This window comes from Diceros bicornis, chromosome 13 (genome assembly GCF_020826845.1).
Source record: "Diceros bicornis minor isolate mBicDic1 chromosome 13, mDicBic1.mat.cur, whole genome shotgun sequence".
Classification (NCBI taxonomy): Eukaryota; Metazoa; Chordata; class Mammalia; order Perissodactyla; family Rhinocerotidae; genus Diceros; species Diceros bicornis.
The window spans coordinates 41,987,996-42,003,924 of record NC_080752.1 but is presented as its reverse complement, the minus strand read 5'-3'; the positions used below and the strand labels follow the sequence as shown (position 1 = coordinate 42,003,924).

The window sequence follows — 15,929 nt, the reverse complement described above, 5'->3', positions numbered from 1 at the left end:
CTTTCTAAGCAGATAACCTTAACTTATTCCATCTGCCAGAAACAAAATTTGAATCCAACTATTCTTTCATAACTAGTGGGCTTTGTATGACTGTACCTCATTCATGGCAGTAATTTTAAAACAATAGCTATGCGGTCTCTATGTATGTGCGTCAATATATATGTTCGTTATAAATGTGTGATATTTTTCTACCTCCAGATGGATTATTAAATTTAATTTGTAGAGAGCTCTATTTATTTGGCTTAAAACTGAACTAGCGCTATGTAAATTGAGTATATTCTCAAAAATATATTAGAAACTAACCCAAATGTTTTTCAAGTTAACGTGATAAAACTTCTGTTCTTCCTAGGTTTCCTAAAAGCCAAACAAATTCATGTTATCCCTGTTACAAAATTTGGCAGCAAAAAAATTGATGGCTGACTTTGTCTAGCGTCTCATGATGTTTTTGTAGGTAACCTAACATGATTATTGAGAACAAGTAAACTCAACAGATGTAAGTAAAACAAAAAGGTTTTTAGGTGAACTTGTTCACAATATTTGCGTGTTATGGTATATGTACTTGAAAATAGCTTCCAAAATCTTTTTGAAACTTTAGAGTTTTGCTAAGTTAAATTAAACGATGGAAAACTCATTGACTATCTAGATCATTTTCAAATAGGATAAAATACTGAAACATTAATTGCTAAACAAGTCTAAGTTTACCTACTTTTGGCTTCTCATTACAGAAAAACTAAAAGATGTTTGGATCTATTAGCCAATATGTCTTATGCCAACTTAAAATAAAATTTATGCTATAAGAAAATGTTTTCAGTCAAAGAAAGTATAAGGAATGGAGATATTTTTTGTTAAGAAAGTAAATTTGTCTGGAAGTAAAACTGGTTATGGCAAAGAAGAAAGAACAAATTCCGAATGTAAAAAGAAAATTATAGAAGGTTTGTGGAAGAGGAACCCTGAGAAGTGTTTTATGCATGGTCAAGCTGGCTAAGATTGGAATGAATTTAATTAAGTAAATGACTTTTAATATCAAAAGTATACTGGTGCAAAATTAGTATTTGGTTTTTCTCTCTACTAAAGGACAAAGTCTTCTCAGATCTCAGGTTGGTTCTTAATAAGAAATTATGAACAAAGTTTCTTTACCTTTAGTGTAATCTGCCTAGGAAACAAAGATTCTGTGTTTTATCAGGTCTTCGATTACTTAGAAAAGTTGAGTCTTTTCTATTAAAAGAGCTAAGATTTTGCAGCTATGTAACCACTATATTTGTCTTTGAAGTCTTTTTGTCACTTTGGTTAAACAGATAACTAAATATTAAGTTTTATAATAATCTGTGATCATATTTAGGCAAGTGTTTTAAAATCTCTGATATTTTTGACAAACTTTCCCAAATCAGATTCTAAATGAAGTCTTTTTTGACCTCTAGCTAACTTTGGGATTTTTCAGAGGATCTCTGAAACTTCTAAAAAGATTTGTTCTCTCTCCTTATGAAAAGATGGATATCAAACTAATGAGGCTTATCTGATATGTTAAATTACATGGGAAGCATTGTTAAGTAGCAAATAACATAAGCCTTCTTTATGCTATGTCTTTATTAGTATATGTTTTAAGAGTTCCAGAAATTATGTGAAATTCTTGGAAATTTAATATCCTGGTATAAAATGTTGTCTGTCATCAAAATTGAGGCTCACACTAAACATGAGGAAAGTGCTTTAGCTGAATTTCATGCGAAGGCAGTAACAACAGAACCTATAAAGGTTATGACGCACATAGATGAAGCTCATTCTCCTTCTGCAAAAAAAAAAAAGACCTTTCATTGTCAGACTTTTGCCAGCCAGATATCCTTTAACATGGTAACAGTCTTCTCCCGAATCAGAGAAATTAAGATGGGTAAACAATGGCGTTAAATTAAAGGAACAAACAGGGCTATGGGAAATCCAAGATGGCCACTTGGCTCTTCCTGGCTACCTGGCAAACCCCATTTTTCATTCCTTCACCCACCAAAGTGCATTAAGAAAAACTATTTCTGTCCCCAGAGGCCTCAAACTTCTCCCTCTGGATCCTTTAAGCACCTACAGCTAAATTTCATTGAACTGCTACTTAGTATGGGTTATTACTATGCTCTTGTTATCGTACGTACGTTTTCCAGATGGGTTAAAGCCCTCCCTTGTCACAAAGCTGATGCTCTCACAATGGCAAAGAAACTGTTAAAAAATGCATTTCCCACTTGGGGTACACCTTCCACAGTCTCCAGTGATCCAGGCACCCACTTCACTGGGCAAATCATATGAACGGTAACAAAAACCTTTCAAACTTCTTGGAATTATCACTGTTCCTATCATCCTCAATCATCAGGCAAAGTTGAAAAAACTAATGGAAAAACTGGATTCAAGCAGAAGAAATATTAAATTAGATGGGACAACAGGAACTGAGGAAGATGCTCTAATGTTTTGTTTTTCCAGATTTAAAGAAATCTTTTCTCTTAAGCTAGCAACAATTTGGTAAGATATACCTTTGTGAACAAAGATGAAACATTTACTTTTTCTCCCTACCTTATCCCTCCAGAATTCAGAAACTCTCAGTGAGTATTCTCATTTTCACTTATATAAATAATCAGGCCAAGTTTTTAATATAAACAAATTAGTTTTACTGTGATTATCTTTGGTAAAAAAAATTGAGGGTAATGGTAGAGAGAAAAATTATATTTGCCCTTTTGTAGATATTGGATTCTAGTCATGTTAATTGTCTTTGAGATTTTGTTATATACCTGTGGACTGGACTCCCCTGGCCTAGAGTATTACTTTTGGTCTCACTGACTGTTCACAGTACCCTCTTTGGAAAGCATGAACTGACTCCATATGAGATAGTCACCAGCAGATCAATGTCTATTGGTACAATCTTCTCCTCATCCCTTGTTGTCTTATGCTAGTATGACCAGATACTGTAAGTCTCTGAGATGTCTTATGCTCGAGCCTATTATCAACAGGTTAAAGAAGCTTTCCCAGATCCCAATTTAAAGGAGCCTATTGGCCACGGTCTAGAGCCCGGTGACTGGATATTCTGTAAGTATCATCAGAGAAAGACAGCCCTTGGGCCCCATTGGAAAGGACCTGACCAAGTGCTCCTAACCACCTACACTGCTGCAGAACTAGAAGGCATTGAACCTTGGAGATACATCTCACAGCTAAAGAAGGCTCCACCTGACATCCAGTCCTGCACAAACGCTGGGGACCTCCAAATCAAGTTGACTAGGAAGAGAGGCAGCTGACACTGAGGCGGACAACTTTCCCAAGATGGCCAGACCAGGCCTGTATACCTTTTACTCACTGTTGCTTCTTACCTTATTTTCTTTCTCTCTTTCTTGGAAAGACAATACTCATCTGTATCTCCCAATCTATTACAAAAGGGGGAAATCTTTCTGACTATTGGGTTTGTCATCAGAAGCCCCATTCTGTACATGAATCTAGAGAATACTTTAGTACATTTAATTACCTATCTCTCTGCCATTCCTCCCCTAACTCACTGTACTAAGTGTCTAGAACGTCTTACCTAACCAATCAGACCTCCAGAGATTTAAGAGGCAACATTAAATACCTCTTGTTTTACTTGGGTAGACACCTCTGGCAAGGTAGAGACAGAACCAGACACAATTCGAGCACAAGCCAAATGCTTCAATGCAGTGCCCCCTGACATCCTGTGGTTCTTTGATCTCTTTAGCTGGCTGCCCTCAGGAATTGCCTCCTGGTTCGGGTCTATTCTCCAATTTGGACTTAGCATTTTGTTTGTTATTATAGGAATTCTCCTTGTTGTAAAACTTCATCTCCTGCGCATATCTCAATGTTATAAAAACACCACTTGGATAATGGTTACTCAACGCTTTGAAATGATTACCAGGGCTTATGCAACTTCACATGAGAAACCTCAAGGAACTGCAGCAGATGATTACCCTTAAAAGAACTTGGCAGTAGAGCCTTTCTCTGCTCTGATGCTCCTGTTGCTCAAATGTGGCCTAAAGGCTCCTAAGGAAACTGCTTTCCCTCCTATGTGGGACATCACATACTGGGAATAAGCCTTTCTGGGCGACAAGGGACCATGCTTTGATGGTTGATCAGCAATGCTTTCCAGTGTTTGATCAGCAATGCTTTTGAAGAAAGATCTTGACCAAGAGGAGAAAATGTGCAAGATGACATGAGTGGAGCCATATTAAAATAGAGCCAGAGCAGCCATTTCAGAGGAATTGCCTTGCATGTCTTGTGTTCCTTATCTTCCAAACTGCAGCAAACTGCCAGCATTCCAAAAAGTCAATAAGGCCAAGAGTATCCTGCTTGTAAGGACTGATGAAACTGGACTTTGCTGATGACCAAACGCTAACCAGTGCATGAAGTACAAGTCTAGCCTTTTGCCTGTTGACCCAATCTCAAGCCAATCTATGAAGTACAAACCTAGCCTGGCCTCATCCAGCACCAGTGAACTCTTCCTTAATACGACTGACCTCATCCTCCTCCTTTTTTTCCCACAAAAACCCTGAGCCCCTCTCTTGTAATTGGAGCACGTTTGAGTTTCTACTTGAATCTGTGCCTCTCAAATTGCAATTCTTGAGTCCCCAAATAAACTTCTTGCTTCTCTTGCAGTTTATGCCTCTTACTTGTTAACACCTGGAACCTGCATTTTAACACCTTCTCCGGGTTATGCTGAGCCTGCTGGGTCTTAGACTACACCAGGAAAGCCAGGAAGTGCAAGGTCAAGGTTTTCCACACTCAGAGTCCAGAGGAGGTGGAAAGGCACTCAGTGGGGACCCAATCTAGGCACACATGCCACTGCTACCCTCACTCCTTGCTCCTAGTCCCCTAACAAGATGACTCTTGTTGGGGGAGAGACTGAGGCAGCCCTTCCTCGTTCTCAGGGTGCAGCATAGACTTTTGTGTTTGTGAAGGTCTACCAAAGCCATGGTCCCTGCCACAAAAAGCGCTGGGGATGACTGGCCAGAGAGGTCGCCAGCCCAAAGTTCTTTCTATATAGAGGGTACCCATCAGAGGCCAGCGTCGAAGCCACAGCCCGCCCCAGCCCCCCATCGCCACGCCGCCCCCAACCGCTGTGGGAACGGTGAAACACCATGCATAGCAGCTTTCTGGGGCTCCAGTGAGCTGCTGCGGGGCAGGGGAGAAGGGGTGGTGGCGGTGGTGTCAGCTCTGCCCAGATGGCGACTGCTGCTGAAGCACGACACTGCTCTATGGAAGAGTGGAGAAAAAGCTGGCCACCCCAGATTCTAATCAGAGCGCGCAGGAGAGGAGGAACTGTTGCTGCTTCAGCGGTGAGGATGGGTCGGTGAGTTCCAACCACTCCTAAGGACGGCTACTGTCCCAGCCTAAAGGGAGGCATACCCCCATCCGAGGAGCCCCAGCGGGAGCGGAAGAACACGGCCGACCTCAGGGATCTGCAATGTGAGGGAGGAAACCGATCAAGCCCGCGGGAGTCTCCAGCCTGAGGTGAAGACACAAGGCTAGCCTCACAAGTCCTTATTCTGAGTCTAAGAGCCACCTTTCTGCTCTCAGGGGACCCAAAGCGGATTTCTATGAACCAAGGTCCGAGAACTTCGCGGTGGCACGCGGCCAGCCCCGCGCGGGGGAGAGTGCGCACAGCCGTCGCCCAGTCCTAACTCAGTAACACCAGGCGGCAGCGCGGGGCGGAGGCGGTTAGGCTTTTCGTCGCAGGCCAGGTCGCTCCAGGAGCGCAGGGGCCCGGTGCTCGGGTGCTGCGCCGGGGCGCCCTTTGCAGCCGGCCACCTCCTCCCCCTTCCTCGGGGGCTTTTGCACACGACGCGCCACGGGCCGCTTCACACCGGGCGGCGGAGGCCGGATAAAGCGGGCGGACGCGGGGCGCAGCGGTGGGCGCCGAGAGGCAGGAGCGCTCGGCGAGCGGAGCAGGTGCTGGGGCGACAGCGGGACGGCCCCACGACGACCCCGGCAAGGCCCGGGTCGGAGCAGCGCGCGAGGGGCGCTCGCGCCGGGGCGGCTGGGGTGGCGCGTCGGGCCCTGCAGGCAGGTCAGTGCGCGCCGCCGAGCGTCCCGCGCGCAACTTCAGGAGCGCACTGGGCCCGGCGACAGCGCGCGGCTTCCGGGACCCAGCGCAGGGCGCGCGGGGCCGCATGGAGGCCACGGAGAAGCAGCATCTGTTGGACGCCAGGCCCGGAGCCGGGTAAGGCGAGAGCCTGGGAAGGAGCGGGAATCTGAGCGGCATCAGACGCACCTCCTCGCTCGCCATCCTGGCAGTGGATGGTTTGGGCGGCGACTTGAACTGGGACCACACAGGAGGGGTGGGGTGAGGTAAGGAAAAGGGGAAATCGAGCGTGGGCATGGGGATCATCCCTCTTTCGCGGCTGAGCAGAGATTCTGAACCCTGCTACTAGTGGGGAGTCAGATGCCTGGAGCCCCGCCCCCAGGGCCGGCACTTTGCCCCCTGGCAGCCCTGTCCTGAGAGGCCCTGTGTCCCCAAGTGCGCGAGACGGGGGTCTGCCCTTTTCCCTGAGCCTTAGCGTTGTTTCTTCTCCGTGCTTGGCTGGACCAGCCCCGCCCCTTGGCCAGTTCCCAAGGTCTTTGCCTACTCGGGGCCCTGGGAGGGATGCGGGAGGAGGGAACACCCTAGGCCAAGGCCCCAAGACTCCTGGACTGGTCGTTCCCTCAGCACCCACCTCCGAACACGGACTTCTGGTCACTCCTCAGGGACTGTCGAGCTTGGAGTGTCCTTAGCTGTTCTTCCAGTTGGACACATGGGAATGCCAAGGCCCCTCAGAGAGACAGGACTGGAGTCAGCCCTCCTTACCCCATCTCGGAACTGAGTCTCCCCTCTCTCTTCCTCTGTGGCCAGGTCTTACAAGGGATCTCTGAAGCAGGATGGGTCTGGCTGGATCCCTCTGCCTCCACCTGGCCTGGACTTGCAGGCCATTGAGCTGGCCACTAAAAGAAACCATTACTGCCACGCCCAGAAGGGTCTTGACAGTCACTGTGACCCCAAGAAGGAGCGAGCCAGGCGCCAGCTCTGTGTGGCTTCTGCCATCTGCCTGGTGTTCATGATTGGGGAAGTCATTGGTAAGGACTTTTGTGCTAATTAAATGAAATTGATGCATGGATAGTCTGGATGATCCAAAAGGCTTTCTCCTGGATGTTCCCAGTAATATTAATACTAATAGCCTTAATTATTGAAGACTTACTATGATAAGTCCTTTATTTACACACTCTCTCAAGCAGTCCTCACAACAACCTTGTGCTGTTGTATGGGTGCTGTTATTTTCCTGATTTTATAGATGATGAAACTGAGGCACGTTAAGGTTAAGTAACTTGTCCAAGATCACACACAACTAGTAGGTAACGGAAGGCCTGAATGCCTAGAAGGAAAGAGCGTTTACTGAGTGCCTACCATGCTTTCCAGGCCCTGTTTGAACTTGATTTTCACATTTACCCTCTAAGTAGATGTCGTTAGTCCCATTTCACAGATAGCAGAAGTTGAGGCTCAGAGAAAATAAGTCACTTGCCCATGGTTACACAAGCCAGTGGGTAGAGAGGTCCCAAATCCAATGTCTTTCTCCAGAGCCCATGGTTTCCCTGCTGCACACAGTCTGGGAAGTTGGCTGATAAGGACCCTCTATCCTTCTGCTCCTGCCCCTGCAGGTGGGTACCTAGCACATAGCTTGGCGGTCATGACAGACGCAGCCCACCTGCTCACTGACTTTGCCAGCATGCTCATCAGCCTCTTCTCCCTCTGGATGTCTTCCCGGGCGCCCACCAAGACCATGAACTTCGGCTGGCAGCGAGCTGGTGAGGGCCCAGATTGGGATGGGGATGGGGTTGGGAGAGGAGGCTGGTCCAGACATGGGTTCTTGGGTGGCTGCAGTGGGTGGAACCCTGAGTGAGGCCAGGAGAGTGACCTGAATGGGGGAAGAGGATGTCAGTCTTGGCCTCTGTCCTTTGGGAGCTCTCTGTCTGATCGGGGAGCCCTGATCCTCTGTCCTCTGGGAACTCCCAGCCTGCAGGGAGGGAGACTTTACCTTCCTAAGAAATGAAATGGCCAAACTTCAAGAACAAATGACTGTGGCATTAACTCTGCACATAACTCCCTGGATCAGCTCTGGGGGGCAGGAAAGTTCAGCAGAGCCTTCTGGAAGATTCAGGCTTTAAACTCTTTTTAGTTCATCTCTGGGCTGTATTGTCATTTTCCTCTTGGGGGGAGATGATGACCCAGCCTCTCTTCCTCAGAGTCTCAGTTTCCCAGTTGAGCAATAGGTATAAATTTTAATCAGTCAGTTTCTTTACATGTAAAACAAAAAGGGTTGACCCAGATGATTTCTTAAGTTCCTTCCAGCTCTGACATTCTCAGATGTATGAGTGGTAGGGTAAGGTGCAACCATGCCGGCCACATCTTGAGCAGAGCTCACTCAGACCCAGACTCTGACTTTCCTGGGAGGTGGAGAGGAGACCATGGAGGGAAGGGGAGGCCTCCTTAGCCTTAGAGCCCCATGCTAAGATTGGTGTTGGGGTCGGGTTCTTCTTCAGAGATCCTGGGAGCCCTGCTTTCTGTGCTGTCCATCTGGGTCGTGACTGGGATACTGGTGTACCTGGCGGTGGAGCGGCTGATCTCTGGGGACTATGAGATTGAGGGGGGAACCATGCTGATCACGTCAGGCTGTGCTGTGGCCGTGAACATCATGTGAGTGTGGCCTTGTTTCCCTGTGAGTCCTCCCTCCTCCCACTTCTCACATGCTTACCTACGTGCCTGCTCTCAGTGGAAAGAGGCCATGCCGCACTCCAGTATGGGCCACGGGAACAGAATTTCCCTAATGGTCTGAGCTCTGGCACCTGGAACACCTAGGTCCTGCCTTAGGCCTAGGCCATGGCCATTGGGAGTTACAAATCTAGGGCAGCATCAACTGTACACCCCCTCCCATACATTTCGGTGAATAACCTGGGAGGCTTCATACCTGGAGTGGGGAGGGGTGAGTCTAGTTCTTGCCAGAGCGGATGTCCCTAGGGGCAGAATCCAAGTCCCTTTTCAAGCTGATGTGCCTGAAATTGGTCTCAGTGAGAGGCAGGGTGTTTAGAGCATGGGGGTCTCATTTGGGCTTTCTCCTTTGCTCAGTGGCCTTGGGTAAGCCACTTCCCTCTCTAGGCCTCAGCTTCCCTATCTGTGACATGGTGGGGGGAACTAGATGACCTCATGGTGCCCTCCTACTCTGAGATTGGACACTGGGGCATCTCTGCGCCCAGATTCAGCCTGGTTTCTGAAAGAGCTGAGCCCTTCCTCCTGTGGCCCTCTGAACCAAGGCCATGTGGGTTGGGTTCCTCACATGGCCAAAGGGCTCATGCAGTCTGGGGGGGTTTAGATTTTTGCTCCACGGAGGCTAGCCCTAATGGGTGGCATCTACCTGCTACCTCAGTGAGCCCCTTGGCTTGTCTCCACTTCTGTAGAATGGGGTTGACTCTTCACCAGTCTGGCCATGGGCACAGCCATGACACCAGCCAGCAGCAGGAGAACCTCAGTGTCCGAGCTGCCTTTATCCATGTGATTGGAGATTTTCTACAGAGCTTGGGCATCTTGGTGGCAGCCTATATTGTATACTTCAAGGTCAGAGCTGGGGACAGAGGGAAATAAGCTGTGGGGGTGGGAGAGAGCAGGGGAGTGTAGATCATCTGGGGGCTCCTCTCTGCACAGGTCCCTTTCCAGATTCTAGCTCCCTTCCAGCTCTGGGCAAAACGATGGGGAGAGGGAAGGAACATTTATCCAACACCTCCCATGTGTCAGCACTTCTGATCTTCATAACAACCCTGAAGGGTAGGTGGTGCTGTTTTCTGCAGCCCAGAAAGGTTCAGTGACTTGCACAGTGTCATGCAGCTGGTAAATTGTGGAGCCAGATTCAAACCCAGGACTGTGTGCTGCTGAAGCCCGAACATTGCCTACCACATAGAGGCAGTGTGGTGTAGTGGAAAGAGCCAGTTGTTGGGTTTGGTGCCTGGCTCCACCCCTTGCTAGCTGTGCGATGTGGAGTGAGTCCCTTGTTCTAATTGATCCTCAATTTCTCCATTTATAAAATGGGGATGTTGGACCAAATGATGTCTAAGATTCCTTTTAGTTCTGTCCATGTCTCAGTCCCTTAGGCAAGGAGGGTGGGAAGGGATGGTGCCTTATCCTGAACTGTGGTCTGTCCTGCCTGTTCTTCTGGAAACGGAATGAAAGGTAGAGAGCTGGGAGGCAGGGCCAGGGTAAGGCTCATGCCCACTCTGCAGCGAGACCCTCTCCCTGACTCAGTGCTGGGTGGGAAGGACGAAGGGAAGCTGAGGTGTTGGTGGTGACCCCCAGCTCTGCCTTCCCCTTTTCCTGTAGCCAGAGTACAAGTGTGTAGACCCCATCTGCACCTTCCTCTTCTCCATCCTGGTCCTGGGGACAACCATGACCGTCCTGAGAGATGTGATCCTGGTGCTGATGGAAGGTAACCTGGGCTTGGGGCTCCCTTTGTGCTCTTGGCTCTCCAGCTCTAGTTGAAGTTCAGGGTGGGGGAATCCCAGCACACTGGCGGGGAGCTGTGGTCTGGAGCCTGGCATAGGCTGGAAACTTCCTGGGGCTCCAGGCCAATCTTGGCATCAAACTGGGCCCTCAGGTGTGGCTGTTCCTGGAAATGTCCCCTGGACCGTGCCTTACCTTCCCCCTGGCTCCAAGGGTGCCTCCTCCCTGCTGAAATGTGTCCTCCCTGCCTAGTCAGGTGGCTTCTGGGTGGTGTCTGTAGCACCTGACACTCCAGCCCTTCCCCATATACTTCCTTTCTCCAGTTGCCTTCCCTCAGGCAGAAAGGGGTGGGGATTATGCTTCCCATTGCACAGGGTGGCAGACAGAGGCTCAGAAAAAGGCAGTCAGTGTTGGACAAGGCTACTGAAGCCACTCCAGCCAGGCCTTCCTTTCTGCGGCTCCTGCCTGGGGAGGACATGGCTGGGCCTCGTGGGGTGGCAAATGGTCTGCCCTGAGTTACCACACTCATTCATTGGCTTTCATGGTGCCCTAGGGTCTTGAGTCATGTGCCTCTGTGTGGTCAAGGTCAGTCTGAAGTTGGGTGCCAGTGTGGGGTCAGCAGGTGTCCAGGTGCAGGTCAGAGATTTTCCTCCAGGGTGACTGACCCAGATAAAAGTGATGATGATAATGCTCCATGTGGGTGTGGGGATCCCCAAGTTCCCTTCTTCCCTTCTTCCTTCCATTCAAAAAAATATTTGTTAAGCATCTACTATGGGCCAGGCACTGTTCTAGGCACTGAGGATACGGTGGTGAACAAAACAGTCCTGCTCTCAGGGAGTTTCCATTTTAGAGGGGGAGACAGACAAGAAACTAACAAATAAGAAAATTTCCAATGGTGTGGAGTGTGAAGAGGAAATTACAACAGAGTGACGTGATGGAGATCATTTGGGAGGTGAGGCAGTGTCAGATCTGCCGGCCAGGGAGGTCTTCTCTGGGGAGGTGACATTTGAGGAGCAGGAACCAGCATGGGTGGGAGGAAGCAGTTTTCTTCAGCCCCTGTCCCTGCTGTCCTCAGGGACCCCCAAGGGCGTGGACTTCACGGCTGTGCGGGATCTGCTGCTGTCTGTGGAGGGGGTGGAAGCCTTGCACAGCCTGCATATCTGGGCGCTGACCATGGCCCAGCCCGTGCTGTCTGTCCACATTGCCATCGGTGAGTGGTCAGGATACTCAGGGCAGGGTGAGGGAGAGAGGCAGCCAGAGGCCTGGGGCCATCCCCAAAGGGTCCAGCAACCTCAGATGCTTGCAGAGCCCATGTGTTGAACCCTGCCCCATGCCGAGTACTTTACACACAGTATTTCATTTGATCATTTATAGATGAAGAAACTGAAGCTGGGGGTGGAGTGGGATGGTAAAGTCACTTGCCCAGGCTTCTACAGCTAATAAATGGCAGAGGAAAGATTCCAAGCCTTAAAGCCAGTGCTTTTCCTGCCCTTTCAGGATTGTGCCAGGCATGGGAAGCAGAGGGTTGCCTGGTGCAGGAGTGGAATCTGGGTGTTCCTTGATGGCTCATGGTCCCCCATCCTGTTCTGCTGGGGGCTGGGTGTAAGATAGGCTCCTGATTGTTCCTAAGGGCCCAAGAGTGAGTAAACGCTTCTCTGGTGCCTCCCCTGGTGTGTCCTCTCGGCCCCCAGCTCAGAATGCAGACGCCCAGGCTGTGCTGCTGGCGGCCAGTGCCTGCTTGCAGGGGAAGTTCCACTTCCACACCATGACCATCCAGATCGAGAACTACTCTGAGGACATGAAGGACTGTCAGGCATGCCAATGCCTGTCGGACTGACTGCCTGGCCAGGTGCCAACTGGGGCGTGGACAGGACCTGCAGATGGCGGGGCTGAGTGTCCCCCAGGCCCAGCCAAGACTCTGCCTACCCCGGCTGTAAACCGGGGTCCCTCTCCTGACCTCTGCTCCATGTTCACTGTGGAGGAGCCTTGCCCCACTCCAAGGATGGGGCTCTTCCCCTGCATCCCCCATCTGACTACAGCCAGCCTCAGGATGGGGACTCGGCAGGTGCAAAGCTAGTGTGACCCCGCTGCTCCAGCTCCTGGGTCGGCTCCTGGCGGGGCTGGGTTTGTGCCTAATCCTCAGCTAATGCTCTCCTACCACCAGCCTCAGGAAATGCAGGGAGGCACATGAGGAGTGATAGAGGAGACTGGCCTCAACATGCTCTCGCCTACCTGTTCCATTTCCCTTTTTCAGTGTGTCTCGCCTTTGCCTTATGAACCTCTAAAGAAGCTCTGGAACAGAGCCCCCTCCCTCTGCCTCTAACAATATAGTTTAAAGGGACTATGGGGGTTGGTGAGCTGTGAGGACCCTGCACTGTCATATGTGTCCCCCTGAGATGGGGAGCCAGGGGACATTGAGGCCTGTCTGTGCCCTAGTCACTTCAGCTGTGAGCCAAATGTTTCCCTTTCCTGGAGGGAGGAGGCTTCTGAGTAGGAAAAGACCTGGTTTCCTGCTTCCTTATTCCCCAGCCCAGGAAGCTGTGCCAACAGCCCTTGCCATGGGGGTGAGAGGGCAGAGACTTCAGCTCGGGTCCTTCTCCAACAGCCTCACAGTCCCCAGGCCACTTCTCTTGCCCTGATGGTATCCCGGGGGTCGCAGAGCCTGAAATCAGATATGATTGGGCCAGCTCTGTTGCCAGTGTGGCCTGACTGCTCTGAATTTGGGGCTGGAGGACAAGGAAGGCCTGTGCACTGGAACAGGAGACAAGGGCTTCCTGGGGTATGTGTGAAGATTCCTGAATTGGGGAGTGGCTTGTGTTTACAAGATGCAGGGGGAGACCTGTCCCCAGTCTCACAGAGGAGGCAGCCTGCCCCGTCATCAGGTAGCCCTCATCTAGTGGTCTGTCTCTGCCATTACAAGCAAGTGCCCTTAGGCAATTCAGTGCCTCAGTCTCTTAGCCTGTCCCCTGAGAATGTTAACACCCACCTCACGGGGTTTTGTGAGGATTGGAGCCAAAGTCTGCCAAGCACCTGGTGGCTGTTGGAGAGTGGTTGCTTTTATCACCACGCTGGAGAGATGAGGCCTGAGGCTGCCTTGCTGAAGAGCCAGGTGGGCTTCCCAGCCTCCCCAGGGGCAGGACTGAGTTTGTCTTGACTCTCTTCTGACCTGTGGCGGCAGGAGGAGGGGTTGGTTACTCACATTCCCCTCTGAGCCTCTCTTTTCCCATCTGTGAGATGACCTCTTTGTGCCTTTCCAGGACTGTCCTCTGGGGTTGCCTGTGATCTAGGTCAGTGGGTTCTTCAGCCCCTTAAAATGTGTGGGAAGTCATTTGTGTTGTCTTGGAAGTGTGTGTGTGGGGGACTGCTGGTGGCCGAGCTCCCCTCCACCCCAATCTCAGGGGAATCAAATATCCCCTTCCCCCCAGCCATGGCAGGTCCCAGGAACCTGGATCCTGGGCTTTAGTCCTTATACCCTCTCAAGAAACAGTCATTGCCATCCTCCATTTTTACAGATGAGAAACTGAGCCCCAGAGAGGTTGAGTCACTTGCCTGAAGTCACATAGCCAGTGTGAGGTGTCTGGGATTTCTGCCTCATTCCCCTAGGCTTCCCTTTACAGCAGGGGCTGGGGACCTGCTCTGGGCTGCATGTTGGTACAGTGTGAGCTGTTGGGCCTGGCAGTGCCCTCCCCATGGGCAATGCCACGCCAAGGCAGTTCAGTGTTCTGGGCGCTGCAGCTGTGAGTGGGGAGGGGAAAGGTGCCTCTTTTCCCTGGCTGGGCCTGGCACTTGGCGTCCTCCCCACCCTGGGAAGGCTGCCTGGGCTGCAGCTGTGTGCTTCCTCACTCACCCTCAGCTGTTCTTGACTCTGGGCCAGACTGCCTCCCCTACCCTGTAACTCCCAGTCCCCACTCCACCTCAAGAATCTAGCAGCCCCATGCCACCCAAGGGAGAGCCCTCTGTATCCCCAGCTATGATTGGCTCCAGGGAGGACCTGAGTCATCCCGGGGCTGGAGGTCAAGCTGGAGGATGGGGGTGGGAGGCCTTGGCGAGGCCTTGGGGGACGGCTTGTTCCTGCCAGAGAGCTAGTCACGGGAGTTTCCAAAGCTGCGAGGCCATCAAAGCAGGAAAACACCGGACACCTTGGACATGGGCTGGACCCACCACCCCCACCCCTCTAGAGTCACCCCCCCCATCCCAGAGTCCCCGTCCCGCGCAGCTGCTGTAGGGGTATTTATAGCCTGAGCGTGAGGGAGCAAGGACACGCGCTTTATTTCGGAAGCGATAATTCCAGTTCCAGGTGGACGAACCCGGGAGAACCCAGTGTCCCTTCACCCACTCCACTCTCCCCGCCAGGGCGCTCGGGACAGCCCCTGCTGCCACCCAGCCCACCTAGAAATGGCCCCTTCTTAGGCCTCGGTGTGTGGGCTAGAGGCGTGGGGCTATTCTTTCAGATCCCTCCCTCCAGTTTTCAGACCTCGGGCTGCACACCACCAACCCTCCACGTCCACGGGCCCGCTCTCCGACCCGACGGGTGTTTAAAACTTCAATGCCTTTCGGGGAGGAGAGAGCACGGTGCGGCGCTGACCTCTAGTGATCCAGGCAGGTAATGCAGAGCGACGGTCGTGCCTGAACCGAGGGTCCCAGGCCAGGCAGGGGCGGACCACCTGAATTCCCATCCCCTCTTTGCCCTCCCTATCCTGTTCCGCCGGGGTGGGAAGGAAGCCCCGAAACTGGCTTCTCGGCGCCTTTTTGCTCCATCGCTGGGGCGCGAGGATTGCGCCTGGCAACCCAGGCGTCTGAGGGTAGCTGCCTTCCCACCGGACTAGGAACCCAAGGAGGTGGGAGACAGAGTCTTGTCTCTCACTCCGCACACCGTGTCCACACTCCCGCCACCATAGGCACAGGGCCAAGCATGCAGTTGATGTCTCTTCCACCGATCTGTTCGTCAAATATTTGTGGCGCACCTGCCAGGCCAGAGATAAGAGGACACGACCCTGCCCTCCCGGGGCTCCCAGGCCAGTCCTGGCGCCTGACGGTGTACCTTGCAAGGCAGCGTGAACTGTGTCGGGACTGCAGGAAACACTGGGCCGTGAAAGCGCAGAGAAGACCAAACCCATCCGGGGCGGGGATGGGGGTCGGGCAAGTCCGTGGAGGAGGCGAGGATCTGAAAGACAAGTAGAAGTCAGCTCGGCAAAGAAGCCGAGAAAGGCATTTCAGGCAAGGGGTCAGCGCTGGCACCGCACAGCGTTAGAACTGGCGCCGTGGACCTGGGAACGAATGGCGGATAGCTGCGGGACGGGAGAGTGGGGCGAGGCCCCGCCCCCTCGGGGCGCTAGGGCTGTGATTGGCCAATAGAGATGTGTTGGCTAGCTGGCGCCTTGATTGGCCAGTCCCAAGGGAGGGGGCTGAGCCTCCCTTCCTCCTCCCCCCGCCCCCCCCCCCCGGC

General features: G+C 51.6%; 1 protein-coding gene across 1 annotated transcript; it reads left to right on the top strand.

Annotated features, from left to right (window-relative positions):
- The first annotated feature begins 6,610 nt into the window (after window positions 1–6,610).
- On the top strand, window positions 6,611–12,564 carry SLC30A2 (solute carrier family 30 member 2). The gene is given in 8 exon segments (XM_058553297.1): window positions 6,611–6,829; window positions 6,831–7,077; window positions 7,657–7,803; window positions 8,539–8,692; window positions 9,451–9,607; window positions 10,364–10,469; window positions 11,559–11,693; window positions 12,175–12,564. Coding segments are annotated over 8 exon segments (1,311 nt in total). The 3' UTR covers window positions 12,321–12,564.
- Window positions 12,565–15,929: the final 3,365 nt, after the last annotated feature.